Source organism: Macrobrachium rosenbergii, chromosome 44 (assembly GCF_040412425.1).
Source record: "Macrobrachium rosenbergii isolate ZJJX-2024 chromosome 44, ASM4041242v1, whole genome shotgun sequence".
In the NCBI taxonomy this organism is placed as follows: domain Eukaryota; kingdom Metazoa; phylum Arthropoda; class Malacostraca; order Decapoda; family Palaemonidae; genus Macrobrachium; species Macrobrachium rosenbergii.
Window position 1 is genome coordinate 28,360,724 of NC_089784.1, and position 20,718 is coordinate 28,381,441.

A 20,718-nucleotide genomic window follows, 5' to 3' on the forward strand; every position below is an offset into this window, starting at 1 on the left:
TTTCAATTTCTCCGCTCAGCAGATCTGTAGATAAAAGTATATTAGCTATCAATTCCTCTTTAGTCTCCTGACATGGCTGCTGCACAAAACTATATCTATTTCTAATCTCACTATACGCCGGTCAGTAGAGTAGAAGAATTAGCATTTGTAAACTTAAAGGCTTTCCTACAAAACGGATCTCCTCGTTATAGCATGCTTTTGATTGTACTGTTTAGGTTTAATTTTTATGTGTTATCATAAGCTTGATAAATTCCTCACTATTTCAATTTCTTCTCTAGGTTTTTTTTTTACGAAAATTAGAATGGCAGTCTTAATTCATCTTTATCCTCTTGATATTATACAAGGTGCAAAAGAAACGAGCAGGACAAGTTTACTGCTGATTTATTGGCGACCCAGGCGGTTTATATAGCGGCAAACTGACGTCAAGCCGCGGAACACAATGGGAATGTATTCTCTAGACCTTGATGGGAACAAGGGTGACCTGAGGTCGATAATACTTAACAATAAATACAGTGAACGAATACATTTTGAATCATACAAATGGACAGAAACGGAGTTGAATACAATCTAATGCCTGTGGACGAAGAATACATGATATACAAATTGGAGACAGGTAAATAATTATATACATAATTCAAATGATTGGATCGGCGTGACAGGTGTGACGAGTTGTAGAGGCAAAGAAAATGGGACGTCACCATAGAAAATTCGTACAGCAGAGACTTTACAATATAGCGCTGCACGAAACTTAATCTTTTCCAGTCATTTATTTCTATGTTTTTAATCTAGCCGTACTTATAAACAGTAATTTTTTAATATCGTCATACAAGGTTTCTCCTTTTATACTATTTTTAAATTACTTGTATATTTACAAGGTTGGCTTCTCGGTTAGTTTTCTTGTCTGTGCCCTCTTCCCCCGGTTGCTTATAATGTCTTTCAATCACCTTTGTCTAAGTTACTCAGGCTTATATTCAGGTATAAGTCTTTCGTGAATTCTTTATTTTGCGAAATATGAGGTGCCATTTTAATTTCATACTGGTAATGATAATCTCATATAATCTCAAAGAGGGGATTCCTTGTTACAGTTGAGAGTTTTCATCATTCATATTTCTCAGCATCGATCTGCATTATTGTAAACTTTATCTGTTATTTTGTTAATTTTATTATTTCCATTGTATACTTAAATGTAGGCAATGATGATATTGTCTGGTAGCGTATAGATATTCTGCTACAGGTGGCCTTACAAGATAAATATTACTGACCAATATTCAGGTACTGTCAAAACCATTGAATGTCTAGGGGCTAGGTTGAAAGGTTGTTCAATTGTATTGACACAATCTAAGTTGACAATAACAAATCTCTCGTTTGAGGGTGGTACTGACAATAAACATAACTTTTCACCTTACCACTGCAACGACAACATGTCTGGAGCTAACCGAAGTTTCAAGGAATCAGAGAGGGATTTTACAAGAGAATGGATTTGCATATATAAGGGGATGCCATCCCTCTGGAAGGTGAAAGCAGAAGAGTACAAAAACAGAAATAAGAAACGGGAGACTATGCAATATTGCTGGGGAAATACATGGAGATATGCCCAAATGCTACCCTACAAGATGTAAAGGAGCTTAATTCACTGAGGACAAACTTTAGGAAAGAACTAAAGAAAATAAGGGAATCAAAGAAGTTTGGCGCAGGCTCTGGTGAAGTCTGTGAATCGACATTATATTAATTTCAGGAAATGTTATTTCTATAAGACCAGGAAAGTCCTGCACAGTCGATTAATACTATAAATGATAATGAGGATTCTGACTTCACAAATGCATCATGATTATATAGCAAGGATTCTGACTCGCAAATACATCATGGTTATATAGTAAGGATTCTGACTTTATAATTTATGATTATATAGCAAGGATTCTGAATTTATAATTCATCATGATTATATAGCAAAGATTCTGACTTCACAGTTTATAATTATATAGCAACGATTCTGACTTCATAATTTATTATTATATAGCAAGGATTCTGACTTTATAATTCATCATGATTATTAATGATTAAAAAGCCACAATAATATAATTGATAAATTGTATATTTTAAGACACAAAAATATACAAAAAGGGGGATAAAAACGAGGAGCTTTCGACCGTTTGCGCAACGGTTGGCTGAAGAGGACCGTTGCGCAAACGGTCGAAAGCTCCCTCGTTTTTATCCTCTTTTTTGTATATTTTTGTGTCTTAAAATATACAATTTATCAATTGTATTATTGTGGCTTTTTAATCATTATTTTCGATCACAATATAGTGATGCTCCACAATCATGATTATTATATAGCAATTATATAATTGTTGTTTTGATGCAATGAAAACATGCAAAATGCAACGAAATATAACAAAAGTAATACATATATACATCAAAGAATATCAAAAACTGAAAAACTACATCTTAAGTCTGTTAACAGATTTTCGTGGGTATATTAATTTCTCTTCTTGCACCATTTCTTCATCCAGCGACGCTTCCTCTGATTTTTCTTCTTTAAGCACAACGTCAAGGCTACTATAATAGAAGCAATACCTAATGCAGACATGTTATTTCTGTGAAGGCTAGTAGAAAACTAGACGAAATTGAATGGTCTGAGGGCAAAAGACTGATTCTTGTTACGGGTTCTTTTCAAGTACTCAGTAGCACTAAGAAGTGTAATTAACCATTAAAACGACTTGCTTTATAAGAAAGCCGAGAAATCTGTAATAATTCCACAAGACAAACAGAAGACCAATATAGCAGTGCAGAAGAAATTGGTCAAACATACAATTTTAGCTAAATTATAAAAAAAATTCTTCAACGAGCATCAACAAAATTGCAGAACTGAAAAAAAAAGTGAGAATATTTGGGTATATGAAGGGTTGTATCATCAACTGTGACGATGGGCAGCATTGTTTTTATGAAACTGGACGAGACACCAGCCGAATATCACGAAAATTGAAACAGTAAAAATTCAAAGTCATATATTATATATGTCAACCAAACAGAGTATAGAGATATAAGATCATCAAAGAGCCCAGTATATTAACATACAATATTGCCTATGATGATTTATTCATAAGTGGAACTAAAATGTATAGAGATATAAAATTTCGGCATAAAGAATGCATATGCTTTGCCGACTTATGAATAAGTATACATGCAAGCATCACAATAAAAGTAAGACTTCGGTATGTTAACGTGTTCTTCCGTGAAAGAATTATGCTTCCTAAATAAACAAAAAATTAAATTCCCCTTAGGAACCTACCCACCTGTTACACCAAGAATTCTGTTTTAAAATTGTGAAAGAAAGTATTATTTTAAAAAATTTTACGGTTTTCCGGTGATTATTGTGTAAAAATATCATCACCACCATTGCATCCAACTTATGTCACACAAAGGGCCTCTGTTGAGCTCCTCTAGGTCTGCGCCTTGCTCCAGGAGTCACGCTGACGCTATCACGTCGTGTTACTGTTCTCGATAGTACAGCAGTATAAACATAAAAATGACTGAAAATTATGAAAAAATATGACTTTTAAGGTTCGTGAAAGTAGAAAATGTTGATAGAAATCAACTTGCGTAAGAACTGAGTGATGAAAGCCAGCGAAGAATCACAAATATTATTGCTAGCTTATACGAATTGACAGTCTAGTCAAGAGAGCCGTTACGGAGCATACCCTGACTTGATACTACTATAGTGACTCGGCAAGCGGCTTCTCTGTAGGTTGTCATGAAAATTATTTGTATCTTATTGTTTTATTGACAAGGTATTCTTTAATCAAACATTATTGGGACCGTGTCATTACCATGTATATGAAATAACCCATTTTTAAAAATAGTAACCATGTGCGTTAGGCTAGGCAGGCCTAGTCTGGGGAGGTTGGGTTAGGCTGTGTGTTACTAATATTTCTTTCAGACTTTTGAAGGTTATAAACAACACAATCGAATAGATTAAGTTGTAATCCTACAGTTTAGGGGTCCAAATTCACTGCTCCCTTGTGTGTGTTTCTCTAAGTTTTCTCTGCTATTTTTAATTTTTTTCGACAGATCTGCGAACAGAAGTATATTTACTAAAAAAATGAGCAGTTTGTCTGCTTACAGAAGCAGAGACTGTACAAAAAACAAAAGGAATAAAGTCTGCACCTCACGCGAGTAGTGTAGTGTGCCCGCAACTGTGTTTCTGGACACTGTGGAGTGGTGCTTAGGAACCATATAGGAACCTGGCATGGGCTCTTGCTCTTCAGCAGCCACTTTTTGGTAAATCTGAAGAAATCAGTAAGTTATCTGCTTACAGAAGCAGAGATTTATGATTTTCTCAAAATTCCAGAGTTCAGAATCCCCTAAGGCATGTTTTTGATTATTTATGTTTCTCTTTATTCCCTTTGTTTTATTACAACCTCTGTTTCTGTAAGCAGATAAAGTGCTAATTTTTTCATTGTTTTCCATGATTCAATAAATATTTGATAAATCTGTGTGCTGATTTTGACTTTATGCAATGCAGTGAATTTGGATCCCTAAACTGTAGGATTGCCGATTAAGTTAGGGTATTTAGATTGCTTATTATATCGAGAATGTCCAGCTTAGGGTAGGTAACGTATTCAGATTTGATGTCAGAGATGCCAGAATTACTTAGTCCTACCAATTGAATGACTAAAGGTTATTTAACCCCCAAGGATATTCCAGATTATTTCAATATTATTGGTATTATTTTACTTTAAACCATTATTTGATACTTGGGTTTTTATGCTGTGATCTTGCTCCTTTACATGATTAGGAACTCATGCCCAAATCTAGCCTATCGCAAATTTACCGTTAAAAAGATAGTATTTGCCACATTTTGTACTGAAGACAGCATTCATAGGGTGGTGCTGGTGTTAAGTTAAGACTTTTATAGAGAAAAAAAAAACAAACAGAACAGTTCCATAGGAAAATTATATTTTTTTTAGTCCAAATGTGATAGGCTAATGGTTTAAAAAAAAATTTTACTATATGATCCTGCAGAACTATGGCACAAGCACAGCTACACCAGCCACCACAGCAGCAACTGCATCCTCCCCAGCAACAGCAGCCACCTCAATTACAGTTGCAGTCGCAGCCACCACAGCAGCCAAAAATTCAGCCAGCGACAGACTTTGGACCAGATAGCGGAGGAAGAATAAAGGTAGGCTGTGACAGTATTTTTACTATTAAAGTCTATGGATCATGGTATAACTGAAGACTACTAGGCTACTGAGCCCCTCTGTTTCGGTAACTACCAGTTTGCATTCAAAATAGGTGCCGTGTTTGGTACCAGCCCCTTGGGGATGAACAAAAAACATAAATATAAACAAAAGGTGGTAAATGTTTTGGTCGGCAACTGGCAGGAACCTGGCCGTGGTTGTAGTCTTCAGTTTTACCCAGACCAGGTCCAGTTTTGTGACAAGGAAAATATGGTTCATACATTCCTCTTGTTTTTTTAACTTTATTTGTGCATTGCATGTGCATTGTTGAGTTTATGTACAATCCTTTGTTTTTGGTAGTTTGTAGAACTGTATCATTCATATATACTGTATATATATATATATATATATATATATATATATATATATATATATATATATATATATATATATATATATATATATATATATATATATAAAAGACAAAATCACGGAAGGAAAGAGAAACACTGGTGTGCTGCGAGGCCTTTCGACTGTCATCCTTACTGCTAAGTACAAGACAACAGTCGAAAGGCCTTGCGGCACTCCAGTGTTTCTCTTTCCTTCGTGGATTTTAAAGACAATCCTCTAAGTAAAAGACGACAGTCAAAAGGCCTCGCAGCACTCCAGTGTTTCTCTTTCCTTCGTGGATTTTGTCTTTATATATTCATCACATTCCATATCTTTGTGATTCAGTTATATATATATACATACAGGCAGTTCCTGGTTATCGGCGGGGATTCTGTTCTAAGAGTGTAATGATAACTGAAAATCGCTGCTAACCGGTAAGTGGAAATCGGCGATTTTCAACTCCGAAAATTGCAGATTTTTGGTGCTAAACAAGCCCCATAAAACTGGATCGCCGTTAACTGGGGACTGCCTGTATATACATATGTGTGTGTGTGCGTGTGTGTACTGTATATAGTTATGTGTTTATGTATATACATATAGTTCATGATGGTATATTTTCCAGGGACTAACTATTGTTAAACCACTTGTTTATGGAAATGTAGCACGCTATTTTGGCAAGAAGAGGGAAGAAGATGGCCATACTCATGAATGGACTGTTTATGTTAAGCCCTATAACAATGAAGACATGTCTACTTACGTCAAGAAGGTAAAATAATTGTCTTTTCTGTTTAAGTCTCTTTGAGATTGACCTTTGAAAATAAATTTGGCCATATATTAGGTTTTGTGAGAGCTGAGTTTTAATTTAAGATGCCTCTTGGTGGATGTTTATACAAAAGATGATTGAATGGATGTACTGTACATTTTTAAGGGTAATAATTCATTCCAAGCAGTGATGAACAGAACCAGAGCAAAGTTTCAAATACTGGGAAGAAGAAAAATAGCGGACTTATCTTGAATAGTGTGATTACTCCAAGAGAACTACTGAGTAATCTTAATATCCAAATTGTTGATGACAGTGGGATGTTGAATTTCCATTTTATGGATCAATAGAGACATGGAAGGAAAAAAAAAGAGACAATTAAATAGGTTGAAACAGTTTTGAAACTATGGAACTTCACAAAATTTTGGGAATCCAATATGGATAAGTTCTCAAAATCAGATTTTCTAAGTAAAGAAAAATTCATAGTTGAGGTTGAGCAACAGAGAAAGGTTGCAATGTGAAGATAAATGAGGTGGAAGGTTGAATCATTGGCATAAACATGAACAGATGTAGGCTAAAGGACAAGAAAGTGATGGCTTCACCTGTTACCTGCTCTTTTTATCTGTTAGGTTATGTAGCAGATTGAGTTCAAGAACACTGTAACATTTCTGTTAGAGAGGGGTTATCTAAAGGACCTGCAAGTTAATTTAGGATCAGGATTACTTTAAACTCTTAGAACTTTTGTGTCTTTCATCTAGTTTTAGTCCTCAGTTTGTGTTTAGTTCTCCATAAGTATTGTGCCTAAATATAGTTTAAGAATATCCAAACAGCTACCTAGGGAGAGTGCTGTAGTTGAGTGTAACCAGGTTTATAAACTGTGTTGTAGGGAATATCATATCTCTCAGAATTCTTTTATCTGTAGAATGGTTGATCATGTTAATACAAGTAGCAGTTTAAAAACCAAGAGTTTTTCATTAGAATTGCCCATGTTCAAAATAATATTTCTACAAAATCCATAATCTTTGCATATATTGTTGAATACAAGTTTTGATCAGAGTACTGGATCTTGTATCGGCTCAAAAGTAGGAAAATTCTAAGCAGTGTTAAATTAAACAGTCAAGATACTGTAGGTATATCTTATGATACAAAGGTTGATTTAGAATGAGATGCATTTAAAAAAAAATGTCAATTGGTTAATCTTATGAGATGCGGATATAAACTAGTAGAAAGTTTAATGAAATTTTTTTAATCAAATTTGTTCCTTTCAGATTCACTTTAAATTGCACGAAAGTTATGCCGATCAAAATAGAGTACTGACTGAACCACCTTATGAAGTTACAGAGACAGGATGGGGTGAATTTGAAATTGTGATCAAAATTTTCTTTCATGATCCAAATGAGAGACCGGTAAGTAATTATTCTGTACATTGGAATGCTGAATTTTTTTATCAAAATGGTTGATACTTTAGATCAGATCATAGTATTAACAATATATGCCTTATTTTTCTTATTTGTGCTGTTGTCCAAGTGGTAGAAAACTATTTTGCAAAATTTCTATTTGTCTCTGTCAAGTTGTTTTTAGATTTACGAAAGGAAGTGACAAACTGTGTATCTACGCGTATGGATTTCAGGTAAAAATCTATCACATATTGAAGTTATTCCAGTCAGCACCAGGAACAACGCCTCCTGTCGTACCAACAGATCTTAAAAAGCCTTTGGTCTCAGAGTTTTATGAAGAATTAATCTTTCAAGACCCTTCAGCCATGATGCGGCAGTTGTTGACAAACACAAGACAACTTACCTTGGGTGAATACAAGCATGACACAGATTGTAAGTGTATCTTTTATGTAATTTTTGATACAGTACTGATCAAAACCTATATCAAACCCATCATTCATATGCAGCCACATGCATTGTCCCTGATTATACCATATCCTACAGCTTTCTGTCCAACAAACAGATCCGAAGATCCATAGTGCATGCACTGCCTGGAGTGTTAGGGACCTATCAGTCACTTGATTTAGTTTCTCATGTGTCTTGTCAAGCTGGTTACAGTTACTCAGTAAGAAGTGTAAAAAACAACTTTGCAAGTGAAATGTAAAAGTTTAAAAGTAAATCTGGCAACTCTAATAACAAATGCAGTAAAAGACATTTCATGTTTGCCCATCATGGAATGTCACAGTTTATGCCAGATTTTTGTTTATAAATGTAAGTTCATTCTGATGTATATCCATTGGTTAAGTATCTAATTCTGTCATAAGTCATTGGGTGTCCATGATAATAATAATAATAATAATAATAATAATAATAATAATAATAATAATACTGTACTTATAATGAAATCAGTTGCCCATGAAAAAAAAATATTGCAAATGTTTTGTGAATACTGGGACCAGTTACTGTATATTGTTGAAGTATCTAATTGACCCTTTCAGAATCTGATGGCATAAAAGTACTGTCACTTTACAAAATCTCAGCATTCCCTGAGCTTCTTCAGGAAGCTCTAGAGGAGGGCTCTACAGTCAAACATGAGTTCTTGGGTTCCCCAGCTAATCTGGGGAAGAGACTCATTCTTCAGAACAGTGTCCTCTGGATTTCCATGAGAAACACCAAGGGACCCTCTAATGGATCGGGGACCCCAAGTTCCATCCTGTATCCTCAGACAAGGGTCTTTCTAAAATGGTTTTGACTTGGTTTAATATTAAAAAAAAGACACACTACTCTGCTCATGCATCCTGAGATGTCTTGAATACTTATACATTCCCACTACTTATCCATTCCCGCAGCCATTCTATCACCAGAAAGTTAGGTTGAAATTGGAGGCAACTCCAAGTCACTGGAGCCAAAGAAATCCAAATATTCTTAGGACAGATTGTGGAATGGATCTAGCACTTTTAAGGAATTGCAAAAAGTATGAACTGAGTTATGTACATTTTTACAATATTTATAGCAAATCAAATTAGAGGGAATTTTCCTAAGATTCCAGTGGGAGCTTTGGTCCTTTGCACAGGAGCCCAGAGGCCACAGTCCTAAAGAATTGGTTTCTTCATGGGCTTAGCTGAGGGTTCTTCCTCCAAGTCCTTTTAGAGTACAGGAAGAACTACATTGGGAAAGCAGCGACATACCATCCTTTTGTTTTCAGAATCTAAAAGAGTTAAAGGCCTATCTTGTTTTTTTAGTATAAATCTATACTCCGAATTTTGAGACTCATTGAATATAATTATATATTTATCACATTATGGACCTGATAATATTCTAATTTTTTCCAGTTGAAGAGAAAAAGGACAAAACCCTGAAAAACCTTATCAACGCTAAAGAGAAGATATCTGCAGAAATTGTGGATTTACGGGAGAAGATCAAACTTGCAAAAGATACGATCGCAAAGTTCAAAGATGAAATCAATAAGTGTCAAACAGAGATGGCTATTGATGTATCAGGCTTATCTTGAATCTTCATATTAATGTAATTATAAGGTAGATCTACCAGACCATAATGAACTGGAATTGTTTACACAGACGACAAAAAGATAGTTGTAATTAATTGCAGCTTGGTGGGAATTCAAAACTTATACACGGTAAGCTTAAGAGAGGTGATGATTCTTACTGTTTCCTCAGGGGATTTTTGTGCAAGCCTTGTCATTGTTGCTGTTAAGAGTTAAAACAGTCATACTGTATGCTTTCTTTAGCATCATAACTTTTTTCGTGAAACTAGAACTTTTATTTAGAGGGAACTATTTGCTTTTTGTCTATTTTTGTATCTTTTATGTGCAATGGATTCTACCTAGAGTTTGTAAAAGCAAGAATTTGTCACATTTTGTAGCATTCAGTATGAAATTAGATGTGAAAGAAGATTATAGTATATTTATTTGCACACATGCAATATTTCATAGTTCAGAAAATGTGAATAGAGAGAAGCAGCTGTAATCTGCAAAATGTTAATGGTACTGTGTTCATGAGACTAATAATGAACAATAATTACATAATTTTATATTTTCTCAGTTAAGTACTTAAAATAGTTGTATGTATAAAATACAATAATATGAAGTTGTGTGTCAGAACAGAAATTGATGTCTGTCAAGGTTAATATAAAGTTTGCTGTAGAGTATTTTATTATTAATAAAATTTGATGCCTCTTACATAACAAAGTTATGTATACTTAAGATTGCTGAGAAAATTGTTGTTCAACTAGGTAGTTATGTAATACTTTTATTATTTCAACTTCATTTTTTGCAGTTTAAACAAGCTAAATTAATGAGTCAAATACTGCATTAATTACAGATTGTTGCACCTGTAGCATTTTACATTCTTAATCCCTTTTGAATTTCCGAATATCTTCCTGTTCTATGGTTTAATAATACCCCAGCTATAAGTTAATAACTTCCTCAAGAAAATCCTATTGCGATAGTTTATACTTTTCAAGAAATTGTCGAATCTCTAGGAACGAACATGTGTAATGTTTACGTTATACTCTTCATCAGCAGAGGATGTGGGTGCTTTTCCTTTTGAGATTATATGTCTCAGCTCTGTTGAAGGTTTGACCAGGATAAAGGACAAATTAGACTTCAGGGGCTAAAACCAAGAAAAATTGAATCCTTAAATATTGTTGCCTCATTTTAATTTTTGTTGTTTTCTGATGCAATCAGGAGCTTTGAAGTTTTGGCAGATTTGTTACTGTAATTGTGGTAACAAATTTATCACCACAAATATCAGACATTAAGATAACAGAAGTGTGAAGTCTTTGATAATTTTATAGCTGCGTTATCACTTTCATTAAAATGAAGTAAGTAGGAAGTTATAAAGTATTTACGTTTATATTAATTTGGTTAATGCACAGAACTATTTGTAATTTTTATACAGTACGTGCACCTTTTTCTATAATACAGTACAGTATATGCATTTTCATCATGCTTTTTATAGAAACATACTCATAACCAAGCCTACACTTTTTGTACTATTTATGTTGTAATTTTTTATAGAATAAAAATTCCAGAATTGAGGCTGTCGACAATTATTGTTCCTAATGTTTGGAAAGACTGGAAGTCACATTTGGCATAAAACTCATTTTAGCAGTATCAAGAAATTCATTGTATGTATTCACTTCAACTTATCATAATGTGTAGAGTGAATTATTTCTTTAACACATTCAAAGAGCAACTCGTGCATTGTAAAGAATCTTCATATTCTTCAGAAAGCTAAAATTTTCCTGCAAGTTGAAAACTTAATATTGCCTTTCAGTGAAGCTGTAGCTGTCAGCTTCTTACGTGAAGTCTTATCCACATACTCTAGCAGGACGATGTTCCCAGTTAATTCATGGTCATAAACCTTCAGTCATGAGTAAATAAATAAATAAATAAACAGGAATTTGAAGCAATGCATGACTTACATCTGTAACTTCAAAAAGAACAAGTCCAATACACTATTTAACCTGTGTATCCCTGTAATGGGGTAGTGTCCTCAGTGCACCTCACATGGCGTACTGTAGGCATTACCCTGTGGGGGGATAGTGCCGCCAGTGCACCTTAGGCAGTGCACTGTAGGCATTACTTGCAATTCCTTTCAGCATCTCTTCGGCCCCTAGCTGCAACCCCTTTCATTCCTTTTACTGTATCTCCGTTCATATTCTCTGTCTTCCATCTTTCTACCCACCCTCTCATAACAATTGTTTCGTACTGCAACTCCTAGGTTTTCCTCCTGTTACACCTTACAAACCTTTCTACTTTCAATTTACGTTTTAGCGCTGAATGACCTCGTAGGTCCCTGCCCTATGCCTTTGGCCTAAATTCTATATTCCATTTAACCCGTGTATTCACGGTCTATTGCCACCAGCCATTTTATCTGCAAAACGAAAAACTATGGTTTTCGTTTAGTAATTTAGGAAAATATATTCTTTCTTGTACATTGAAAAATATTCATATTCGCAGTTGCCTTAGAAATGCTACTGAATACAGATACAATTTTAAAAGAAAATCAACGGTTACACAGATAAAAACAAACCGCTGTGTGGTGGCATCTGGCAGTCCGCGGTTATTGAGATAGCTTTGGCGCCCCGACGTCTTCGTTCGCCCACAAAAAAATTGAAAAGAAAAAAAATTGGTATGTTCGCCATCTTAAGCCTTTGCTTACCGCGACGTTAGGGAGACACTGGTGGTCTCAATAATCTGATTTCCTACGGTAAAGACGCTTTAAATGATTGCAGGTCACGACGTCAAAGAATCAGCTGAACGAGATAGATTTTGTAAATTAAGAACCAAACTTTACTCTCAAACGTAACGTTTGTTTACTGAATGTCTGGTTCTCATGGAGTGTAATTCTTGGCATCTCAGTATCTCCAAAGAATGTTGCTCACCACTCAGCAATACAACATTCTATTACAGTACTATCAAGTTACGATAGTCAGAAAGTCAGTAACTGACCAACCGACTTGAAGTACAGATGCACCCAAATTACCTTTTAAGATACGAGCATTCTGATGGAGGATGCAACTTTATGGTAAGTTTCATCTCTCTCTCTCTCTCTCTCTCTCTCTCTCAGAATTTTGTTAAATGACGCCAGAAAGTAAGGGATGAAGAATCAAATGCATATTCCTTGAAAATGTATTCAGATTCAACTGGCAACAAGGGAACAGGGATCTTTGACAAAATAAGGTAAATTAAGGAAGCATAAATGAAGAAGAATGTCAATATTGTGTATGTATAAAGTGACGGGAATGTTTTCGCCTGAAATGTATGAGACAATACAAGAGTTGATAGGGAATGGGCGGTGGTTGTTTTGATGAGGAAGACTATATATATATATATATATATATATATATATATATATATATATATATATATATATATATATATATATATATATATATTTATTTATTTATTTATAAATACAGTACGTCAAGTTCTTGTGAAATTAGGTTATATGAAAAACTGAAGAGCATAAGTCTTCACGAAATATACAGTAATTTTAAGGATACCAATTGCTGGAATTATTTTTGCGCGATTACTCATTTTTAGTGATGAAAGGTGATTTCGTGCAAGATTAGGCCTATGCAAATCGGAGCGCTGATAAGGGGATTTCAATAGGGAATCAGTATGTCATGTGTACAGTAACGTATTAATAACTACGAAGATACATCATGTCATTGCCCCTCTTTCATTATCCAAGTATTTTGCATCTCTTCAAGGATTCCAAGGAGAGGAGCACGTTTTGGGAATGCTAATGACCATATATAAATTCATGTACTATCTTTCACTCACGAATATCTTGCATCGCTCGTACATTTAAGTCATGATGACTAAAGCTGAAGATGTGGAATTTTTTGTACATAAGATGTCCATTCTGGATATGGGTGCGGACAGGATGAATTTAGCTGGGGTTTGTACTTTTTTTATACTCCACCTGTGGAATAATATACAGTATATATATATATATATATATATATATATATATATATATATATATATATATATATATATATATATATATATATATATATATATATATATATATATATATGTGTGTGTGTGTGTGTGTGTGTGTGTGTGTGTGTGTGTGTGTGTGTGTGTACATATAGTCTATTCTGACGAGGGGTGGCTTCTGAGAAAAAGCAACACGACAGTTTGTCACTTTCATGTTTTAACTGCTGGAGCGTGGATGAAGACCATGTGCAATATGTAACCATATACCGTAGAAAATATTACGTCTATTTTTTTTTTTTTTTTTTTAGATAACCGATTTCGATTTATATTATGCTGTTGCTTTTTATCTTCATTTTTCGCAAGCGAAAATAAAAGAAAGACGAAACTGATATGTGACTGCCACTGACCATCTTGAAATTTTGGCAATTAAGTCAAGTACTGGGACACTCTCAGTCATTTATTAGTCGTTTATTATTATTATCATCATTATTATTTTGTAACAGCAGTAGTCGTGGACACAGGACGTGGAAACGAACGAAGATTAAAAACCAGTACACATTATTGTTTGCATCGTTGGTCGATAACAAAAATACACTATACAGGAAATTGGCGCCATAATACCTCAAACACTAGTCGTGATTGATATTGTGATCTGTAGGTTCAGGAAACAAGCGACATAAGAATAGTGTCTTTCATGTTTCTTTTGGACTTGTTGATGTCTTGACTTTGGTGGATACTATCATAATTCAATGAGATCTGTGCCCTGTGCATTATTACAGTTCATTAGATATACACACAAAAGTCAGCCATTTACAGGAACGAAAGTTATCTGAGGTTAGAGTGAAAGCGGTGGTCAATGAAAGTGAACAAATCACAGGTTTCGTTTTGCGATCAGCAGATCCTAGTACTATGTATAGCTAGTCTTAGCTCATGTCAGAACTTTCCGTTACGCTATTGCAGTATGCCCGACACTGAAATAATCTTTTTAAAATACAGCCATGTCCAGAATCCAAATCTTCTTTACTTCGTGGAAACACGAGGAGTGGGTCAAGGAACAGAGAGAGAGACCTGGCATACAAAATGGATCTTCTTCGGTATGATGCATGAATTTTTAATGCCAGGGGAGAATTACTCGACCTGACTAGGTATCTTTTCTGTTTACAATTTTCGCATTGCTGTAAACTGAATCTAAAATTCTATCCAGTTTTTAGACATGATGAAAAATACAATTCCAGGCCGTGGTGACGGTTAAAGCCTATGTTTTGCTCTATTACAGGAAAACCCAGCAACAGAGAACTGAAGTCAATGTGCATACATTCGACGAGATGTTGTAATAATTTTTATTCATAGATAAACAATAGAACCAAATTAATTAATCAATGTTCCACATAATCATTCCACCGAGAGCTATAGTATGAGATGTGATACCTCTGATGACAATGAGTTCAAACCGGAAATTGAGCGGCAAAAACGACAAAACCAACGCCCGTCGAAACAAAGCCACCTGTATCCGCCCCCAACAGCAGCACTTTTATAAAGTGGATACGGGTTGAAAATAAATAACAAGCATTGCTTTTGTCACCCTTGTGCTCGTTAGAGTTTACAATGTATCACACTACAAACGAGACTTGTGGAGAATTGGTAAGCTTAAAGTTGCTGGTAGCCTTCGAATTAATCTGAAATGGTTCATTAAATGGTGTATAGTCGGTGGAAAGTGAGCCCGATCTCCAGTAAAACCAAGTGTTGCTGGTTAGCCTATTCCTGACTATACTTTCATTCCATGGCTAGGCCCAGGAGAGAAGGTGGATGGATGTAGTTTCACTTCACTTTGGTTTTATGCACAGCCCTCTGCAGGGATAATTCCGTCTCTGGCGGGCCCTTGTACGTTTTCAAAATAAGGTGCTTCTTATATTTTATAATTGTCTTTCGGTGTTTTCTCGTCAGTATCGTAGCTCCTGCAGAATAGGAGAGTCTTTAGTTCTTTTTTTTTTTAATTTGCTTTCTTCTTATTAAATTGCATAGAAGATTATTAGTCAAAGCCATGATCCGTACTATTTTTCACCTTTGACGTATATTCTTTATATACTGTGCACTTATTACCATCATACGTTTTATGTTTAGTATCACTATGACCTTTCTTTACACAATTTTTACACTTGAAGATGTAGCTAGCACATTCATTTGATTTGTGATTTTCACCACATCTAGGGCAGGCTTGGCCATTCTGCAATTTGCTGCGCTGTGACCAAATTCCTGACCTTTATAGCATTGATAGGGCATGTAACAGTCGAATACTTTGCAACGGCTATACAGTGTTTTTGACCGAGCCAGGTGGAGAAAAGCTGTCAGAAACATCGACCCCACATAGAAGTGGGAAAAGGTGAAGAGAAAGAAGACTGTCATTCTATGGCTCACTGAGGCCAGGTAACATGCACCCAATGACTGAATCTTGGTAAAGAAAAAAAAAGAGCATTTGTTGGTGTTGCCGGCTCCCATCCGTATAACAATGTATTATGTAAATAGACCATAGTATTTATGGATTCTTTAATGTTATATGTAGAACTGGGTTATCTCGGAGACCGTACAGTTACAATTGCTAATGCCGTTTTCCCCATAACATGGTCTGTGCTATAAAACTCATTTTCTTGAAGGTATGATTAAGGGCACTTTTCATACTCATATTTATATTTGTTTTATTAACTACACTATGCCTTATTCTGCTAGTACCTACTTTTTTTTACGCAAGCCGCATTTTCATTTTAGTCCTATGACAAAGGTTAATATAAAATAGTAGCAGAGAAACGCCGATTTTACAAAAACATAAGTGCCAATTCACTTTTGCCTTCTTGTGAAGAAGGCAGCTCTACGATAGATAGGCTAAATGGCGCGTCTTTCTTTTGTAAACCCCGTCTGATGGTTCTAAGATTTGTTGTAGCAGCCGTTCACTTTTTAGTCATTTTCGTCTTTCTTTGCTCTGAGGTAGAGGCAGCTTCACTTATGAAGCCATTAGAGCCAAAATCCCTATTGTATTCATTTGGGCATGGCGCCTCTTTTACTGTTATAAATGGATATGTGTGCCTTTTTTTGGTCAGTAACATTTCTCTACTAGCTGAGGCTAACACATATTTTTAGGCACCAGTGCTTTATAATTCTTTATTTCATTGGAAGTACCTCTGCCACAAGAATACTTTCCTCCTTTTTTCCATATATATATATATATATATATATATATATATATATATATATATATATATATATATATATACTGTATATATATACAATATATATATATATATATATATATATATATATATATATATATATATATATATATAAAAACTGTATACATATATATCTGTTTGTGAGTTTCGGTCCTGTAGCGGAGGCTTAATCCCAATTCTACGGCATCAGTTTTATGATACTTTAGCAATATTTCGGTCAAGGATCTCTGCTGCAGCTGAATAATTTGTCTCATTTTTGCTAATACAATTTTTTCCTTTGGCGGTCCTCATATCTGTAACAGATTGCTTCACTTTTTAAAGCATTCAGGGCACGGCCATTTTACACTCTTTTGAGGGAGGCACTTTAGTTATTGATATATTTTGGCACAGTTTAAGCAATATCCTTCCTCTCCTGATCATTCATATGTATTTGAAAACGATTTAGTTCCTTCAAAAATCTGTTTATGTCCATTTTTGCAGAGACGCTCATATTAGGTTATAAGAGCCTTTTGGTAGAATAATTTATCCAAGTTCTCACACGTAATTTACGCATCTCTTATGCTCTTGTTGCTGCAAGTGACGCCCTCCCCCCATCCCTACCCTACACCAACCACTTTCCCCATGAACATGATGTTTCTCAAAAGAATAAAACTCTGGTATGACGAGAAGCTGTTTACAAGTCCAAAAAATACGATTTTACTTGATCATGTACTGAAGCAACCACAGTTCAACTTGATATGTTAATTATATGATTTAAGAAATTATGATGTATTTGTAATGTGACTACAGGCAAGCTAACGCGTGAAGGAAAAAGAGGGGGCATAGCCAAGAAGAGAGAGACACAGCTAACTCTTCTAAGAAGAAGGTTTTTTGAAAGCAGGGGAAAATGAGACAGGGACAGAAATCCGGAGCTTGGAAACAAGAATAAGAGAGATTTAAAGCAACAGTAACTAAGTAACCACAACAATCCTTAGAAAAAGAGTACTTTACTGAAGAAACAGTAAAACTTAGAATAAAGGAGGCAGCAGCCATATAAATAGTGAATGGACCTACACAGAGCCACGTCCTTCATAGTTAAGCTCCACTGGGTATCTCTTAAAGCAAGAACAGAATATAAAATACGTGTTTTGATCTACATCAGCTATGCGCTATATTAAGCCCAGCTACAGGTAGGAGAGCAGATTTAACACAGACTGGCGTAGCTATGATATAAAAACAAAGTACTGGATGAGGAACTTTTGAGCGCACAGCGCACGAACTGTTGACCAGTCTGCCACAAGAACGTGAGAGAAGTGACAACTTGATAATGTTCTAGAAGAAACGATAGACATCTTCTAAAAGCAACTTTGAAACAGAGGAAGTTATTCAAGAGTGCCGTAAATCATGACTGATAAACGGGAACCCGTTCCCCAGAACCGTTTCCCCACAGGTGACTAAATGAGGGTCGACAGGAAAGCCTCATGAAGTAAAAAAGAAAGTGAAAAGATTTGATGAAATGTCTTTGATTCAGACACATCGAGATAAGAGGCAAAATGAAATATGGATAAAGAGTGGAGTTTTACGGTATTCAGTAAGCCAGTAAAGCAGAAAATTGAATTTATTGTTTAAAATATGTTATTACACCAAGGCAAGTTTGAAATGATTAACAATTCAACTTGTTGATAGTTACAGAGGTTGGATTTCGCTCTAGTCAAAACCAATAGAACAGCTTGGTGGCAAAGTAGACATAAGTCTAGTCAGAAACTGTCCTTGGTCTACAGTATAGGATCCACTCTTACATATACTCACAAGATCACAGTTGACAGATAAAGAAAGAGTGAGTTGGATGTGAGTGTAAATAACAGAGGATGGCTGAGTCGCCATGAAGAAGACTTGTTGAGTGAAATTATTAGTGCAGGAGTGGCTAGTTTCAACTGAGAAGGGAACAGAACCCTGAGAAACACCGCTATATATGGGCTTAAGGAGCATTACCTTGAAAAAGACTGGTTAATAAATTGCTAGAAATAAGTGTACAGAGGAAATGAGCAAATCCACATAACGACGAGCTTTGGCTGATTGAGCCGTACGCTAAAATATAACCAAGTGCTCAAGGGGTATCAAACGCGAGAATTGAATGGTCTCAGAGACTGGGTACACAAAATAACTCAGCTTTCCAAGAACAGGAAAGGGAATTCATTTGCCGTAAGTAAGAGTTCAATAAGAATTATGTTAGCAATGGGTAGAGGGGGCACACAAGATTCTTTGTTATATGGCTTCTTTTCCTCCTGTGGATTTTATACTAATCAATGGCGTACTGACGCCAATCTCCATTATCTTAGGCGTAACAATCAGGTGCAGTATCTTATCCATTATATAAGGAAGGAGAGAGAGAGAGAGAGAGAGAGAGAGAGAGAGAGAGAGAGAGAGAGAGAGAGAGAGAGAGAGAGAGAGAGAGAGAGGCGTCCTACAGCATCTACTGGGAAGCCTTCGAGGGTACGATTACATAACTTCAACCAGACTGTATCTGGCAGAGTAGTCTCACTGGTTTACAAGATATATTTCACGTTATAGTTAGATTAAGCTCGCTATAAGCCAGCACAACCTCTTGCCCATGAATGAGTTAGTATTCATTACTTATTCTTAACTTTAACCGTGAGGTGGAAATGAGTTACAATGACACGTGAATTTTGCCCCATGAGACTGAGAACAGTAAAAAAATTAAATTCGTTACCAAAACTGATTAATTTTAATGCAAAGAAGACATGTTACGAGGACATAGAGAGAGAGAGAGAGAGAGAGAGAGAGAGAGAGAGAGAGAGAGAGAGAGAGAGAGAGAGAGAGAGAGGTGGGGGTGGCCGTATCCTTGTAGTACTACTGAATAATAGATAAATTTCAGCTTTCTCTGTCGCTCCGAAGATGTATAAATACCTAAAATGTTACAGACGAGGAATTTCCATATATGCCAGCACGGAGCCATGTGGTGAAGAGCTTAAAGGAATAAGGGAACTAGTGTGGACCTCCTCACTGTTCATCCAACTTGCATGGCGGTTGCAGAAATATCTATGAACGACTACTCTTAAATAAAATGTAAGTTTTTTCTCGTGACCCACATTTCCCAAATCATTTACAGCTAGCAGTAGCCGCCAGTGACGCTGGGTAAGAAGTATCCGGCGTGCCTACCATATGGTGGCAGCCATGCCGCCGTACATTAGATCCCTAGACATTATGCTGTTGGTACCGGATCCTATAAGTACGCAAACGAAATGAAGTATATGTCTTTGGTTAGCCATAGAAAAAAATGCAGTCTTAAGAGCTGAAACAAGCCAACGAATATACGAAGGCTTTAAAGGTCAGATATAAATCCTTTGATGAAAGAACAGCCAATTGTTCAAAACACGCTGGAGTGACACGAGTACGGTCGTGGTGTTTGTATTTTATTCAGCTATATTCTCTTGAATGGCTTTAGAGTTGTCAATAAATTCCTGTTTTTCATGTAGGACCACACAAAAGTCGAAGACTGGTACGGTTATTTAGACACACACGTATAGCTGTTTGTGTGTGTGACTGTGTTAAAGATAAGAAAGAGAATGATCTTGTAGATACGACATGCATGAGTCTAAGATCAGTGAAGTTTCCCCTTCACATACAAAGAAAAGCTACCATTAATGGATATTTTCTCCAGTTTCCTACAAGAATTTATCAGTTTTTATTTCTCATATATAATTATTACAATTATATAGAAAAGAACTTGTCTAGATAATGCAATAACAGAAATGCC

The 20,718-nt window shown here is 35.6% G+C and overlaps 1 protein-coding gene across 2 annotated transcripts; it reads left to right on the top strand.

Annotated features, from left to right (window-relative positions):
• Positions 1-3,438: 3,438 nt before the first annotated feature.
• Positions 3,439-11,325, top strand: Gas41 (YEATS domain-containing protein 4 Gas41). Of its 2 annotated transcripts, none has more exons than XM_067088166.1 (6): positions 3,439-3,741; positions 5,023-5,182; positions 6,193-6,336; positions 7,599-7,736; positions 7,961-8,159; positions 9,599-11,325. In XM_067088166.1, exons 2-6 carry the CDS (start codon positions 5,027-5,029, stop codon positions 9,775-9,777), a joined length of 816 nt encoding a protein of 271 aa, XP_066944267.1. In that variant the 5' UTR covers positions 3,439-3,741; positions 5,023-5,026; the 3' UTR covers positions 9,778-11,325. The 2 variants fall into 2 exon arrangements, with proteins under 2 accessions (XP_066944267.1, XP_066944268.1); XM_067088167.1 differs by having other exon boundaries at positions 3,462-3,745.
• The last annotated feature ends 9,393 nt before the right edge of the window (positions 11,326-20,718 follow it).